A 3522-nucleotide genomic window follows, 5' to 3' on the forward strand; every position below is an offset into this window, starting at 1 on the left:
GGAGATTTACCAGGATGTTGCCTGGAATGGAGAATAGGTCGTACGAGGATAGGTTGAGCGTGCTAGGCCTTTTCTCATTGGAACGGAGAAGGATGAGGGGTGACTTGAGAAGGGTGTATAAGATGATCAGGGGAATAGATAGAGTAGACAATCAGAGACTTTTTCCCCGGGTACAACAGAGTGTTACAAGGGGACATAAATTTAAGGTGAAGGGTGGAAGGTACAGGGGAGATGTCAGGGGAAGGTTCTTTACCCAGAGAGTGGTGGGGGTATGGAATGCGCTACCTGTGGGAGTGGCAGAGTCAGAATCATTGGTGAACTTTAAGTGGCAATTGGATAGGTATATGGATGGGTGCTTAGGCTCGGACAAATGTTCGGCACAACATCGTGGGCCGAAGGGCCTTTTCTGTGCTGTATTGTTCTATGTTCTATGTTCTATATTCTTTGGGAAAAGTGGATTTGGAGGTAGACCAGCAAAGGCAAGGTTTCGCTGCAACGCAACTATGACATTATAGGAGAACTACCGGTATTTGTTGATGGTATTAAGTATCATCTCATGGTTTTGAATAGTATGGGCAAATTCTTTAACTGACCAAGGAGTCTTCTGTACTTCCAAAATTGCTATTAGATTAAGATGAGGAAGAAATTGCATTTATAGAGCACCTTTGAGGACCACTTTTCTCATGGACATCTTTTCTTCTTCATGGATATGAGCATCATTGATCATCATGAGGATATATAATCTATATCTTCAATCGTACTGCTCGTTCTGAATTCTTCTTGAAAGTGATGGGGCACAGCTGTGCTAAATCAGTGCAGCCTACACTACTGTCAGAGAGAGTATTCCAGGATTTTAACTCCATGGCCATGAAAGAACAGTGATATATTTCTGAAATGGGATGGTGTGTGATGAAGGGTGGGGGGGGGGAGGGGTAGAGAGGGGTGTGCTGTGGATGATGGGAAGGTGCATCTACTGCCCTTTTTCTTCCAGGTGGTTGAGGTTCAGGGTAAGATCAGAGTTGAAGAGTAGTCGCAGTTTTTAAAGAAAGAAATGAGACAGCTGATTTACACTGAGCGAAGTCCCACAAAAAGTAGTGTAATAATGAGGAACTAAACATGTTTCTTTCATGTTTACTGGTGTTGGTTACTATTTGTCAGGACAATGTGTACAACTCACTTGCTGATCTTCTGAATAGTGCCGTAGGATCTTTTTGTGACTACATGAGACAGAGGGAGAGAGTGTTGAGTCATTATTTTTGTTAATTTATGTATTTGAAATGATATCAGGATGAGAAAAGAATGATCCTGTCCAAGTTGTTTTGAAGCTATCTGTTGCTTCACTCTTGTGCTCTGTTTTTTCTGACTGTACCATTTTGTCTAATATTGTATCTATCATTGCAGGGAGCACAGAAGAAGATTCTGGATGTGGCAAATATGTTGGGAATGTCAAATACTGTGATGCGTCTAATTGAGAAGCGAGCGTTCCAGGACAAGTTCATTATGATTGGTGGGATGGTGATCACCTGCATTATCATGGTCTTGGCGGTTAAATATTTGACATGAGTCAATTTTGTCTTGTGGACTCTGCTTCAGGGAAAATAAAGAATCAGTATTTCCATGAAAAGACTGCCCAAGTGATTGTCTGGCTCGTTGCTTTCAGACTCCTTCCCCCTCCCTCCCCTAACCTCCTATTGCCCTGAAACTATTTCAGATTAATGACTACTAGTCTGGACAAAAAGCCTTTACACAATCTGTAACAATGATGCCAATTCTTTTGGCCAGCACCATTGATCAAAGATTTGATAAAGGCCAATAATTCCAATTCTAATAAATAAAAATGATGCATTATAATCGTTTTAATTTTGTAGTACCTGGAGGAGGAAAAAAATCTTTGTTTAATAAAAAGAAACCTGTAAAAAAGCTGAATTTGACGATACTGCCAGGAAGCCACTTTGTACTAATTGCTCCTATCCCATCTCCAGGCATTTTCCTGCAGAAATAAACAAGTAATTTCAGGTGGCTGACGTGACCTTCTCAGAAATAGCATTTTCAACCTTTTGATGCATTCAGATGAGGCATTCCATATTTCCCCCAACAAATGTTGCAACCTGGTGTTTCAGGTAATAGCCAGATGTACTATCCCCATTTGCCACCCGTTGAGCTCTCAATTCTTGAGAGAGCAAGTTCCTGATCTCAGCCAAGCTTTGGAGGCAGTTGTTGACTTGAAGGTGTATTTGCCGCATTGTCAATGAAAAGCTCTTGAGGATGAGTGAACCCAGGCTACTTACATAGATCATCTAATAGTGGGCTCCAAACAGCATCACAGGGACAGTGTGTAAGGTATCCTCTTCCTGTCCCTAAATTCATCTAGTGGCAATTTTTTAAAAAAGTCTCATCTGAAGAAAAACTGGAATTGGACTTAAAGGAAAAAGGTACTGCTCTGATAATTGAAAGTTTTTTTCTATTGCTGTTGGAGGCTGTATTTATTATAAAACAGCAAACTACGTTTTACTTATTCAGTCTAGATGGTGCCCAAGTGACATCATATTCACTGTGAAGCTGAGAAATGGTATCCTTAGTCTGTTTGCACTAGTGGGAAATGGATGTGATGTGAATTGTTTCTCATTGGAATAGCCTGTATGCTTACTGTGCATCAAATTGTGTGGTCATGTTCCATGATATTGACTCTCAGCCTGCAGGATACTTTGGAATAACTGAAAGATAGCTTCTGTACTCAATAAAAGAAAAAGCTAAATTGCCTCACCCTTATTGCTATTTTGTCATTAGTTCAATGTTCTTTTGTCTGTGTTCAATGCTTATAGCAAGTGTACTTGCCAGTTTCACTGTAGGCTGGCCCTAAACTATACTTAAAATGATTAAACCAAGCTCCATTCAGTAGATATCCAATGACTCCTGTAAATCTGTTAAAGATTCTTCTACTTTCTGAATGTTAAGGTGCAGTGTACATCCTGCATTATGGAATGTCTCTAGACATGGTTTGAAATGCAACTGTGTATATATGATTAATGGTTTAATGCTACCGATACACAGATATGAGTTGTAATTTCTTTTGACATTCTGTCTATCAGACTGTGAATCCTGTCTTTCCACCTCAATAGGTTTGAGTAAATAATGTAAATTTCAATCCAAATCTTATGAGGCAGGCTTTCCTCTTCCTGTGCCTGGGACTATTGGATTGCTTGGGCTGTGAGAAATGAGAATACACAGGAAGTCAGGCTGGGAGGAGTGCACAGTCATAAGGGAGCTTGTCTGATCTTTTGTCTATTTAAAGTAATTGTGGAAATTAAGCTGACTCCAGTAGGGTGTGCGTACTTCCCACCCAACTTTCCTGTATTCACTACGCCCAGGTGATCCAGTAGCCCAAAGCACGGGAACATTTGCCCTGCAAATAGTTGGCTTGCCATATATTGATTAATTTTGCAAATGAGAGTGCTTTGACCTGTCCCCATATGATATGTTTGTTTAACTGTTCCCTTTGGTAAGTGATTGTCAAGGTTGATG

The 3522-nt window shown here is 40.4% G+C and overlaps 1 protein-coding gene across 2 annotated transcripts in view; it reads left to right on the forward strand.

Annotated features, from left to right (window-relative positions):
- The window catches only part of gosr2 (golgi SNAP receptor complex member 2), a 64307-nt gene extending 61405 nt beyond the window's left edge, over window positions 1–2902 (forward strand). For both annotated transcript variants that reach the window (XM_043675306.1, XM_043675307.1), the window contains one exon: window positions 1402–2902. In XM_043675306.1, the coding sequence (XP_043531241.1) occupies window positions 1402–1563 (162 nt within the window). In that variant the 3' untranslated portion in view covers window positions 1564–2902. The remainder of the gene's footprint in view (window positions 1–1401) is intronic.
- Window positions 2903–3522: the final 620 nt, after the last annotated feature.

Source organism: Chiloscyllium plagiosum, chromosome 33, assembly GCF_004010195.1.
Source record: "Chiloscyllium plagiosum isolate BGI_BamShark_2017 chromosome 33, ASM401019v2, whole genome shotgun sequence".
Classification (NCBI taxonomy): Eukaryota; Metazoa; Chordata; class Chondrichthyes; order Orectolobiformes; family Hemiscylliidae; genus Chiloscyllium; species Chiloscyllium plagiosum.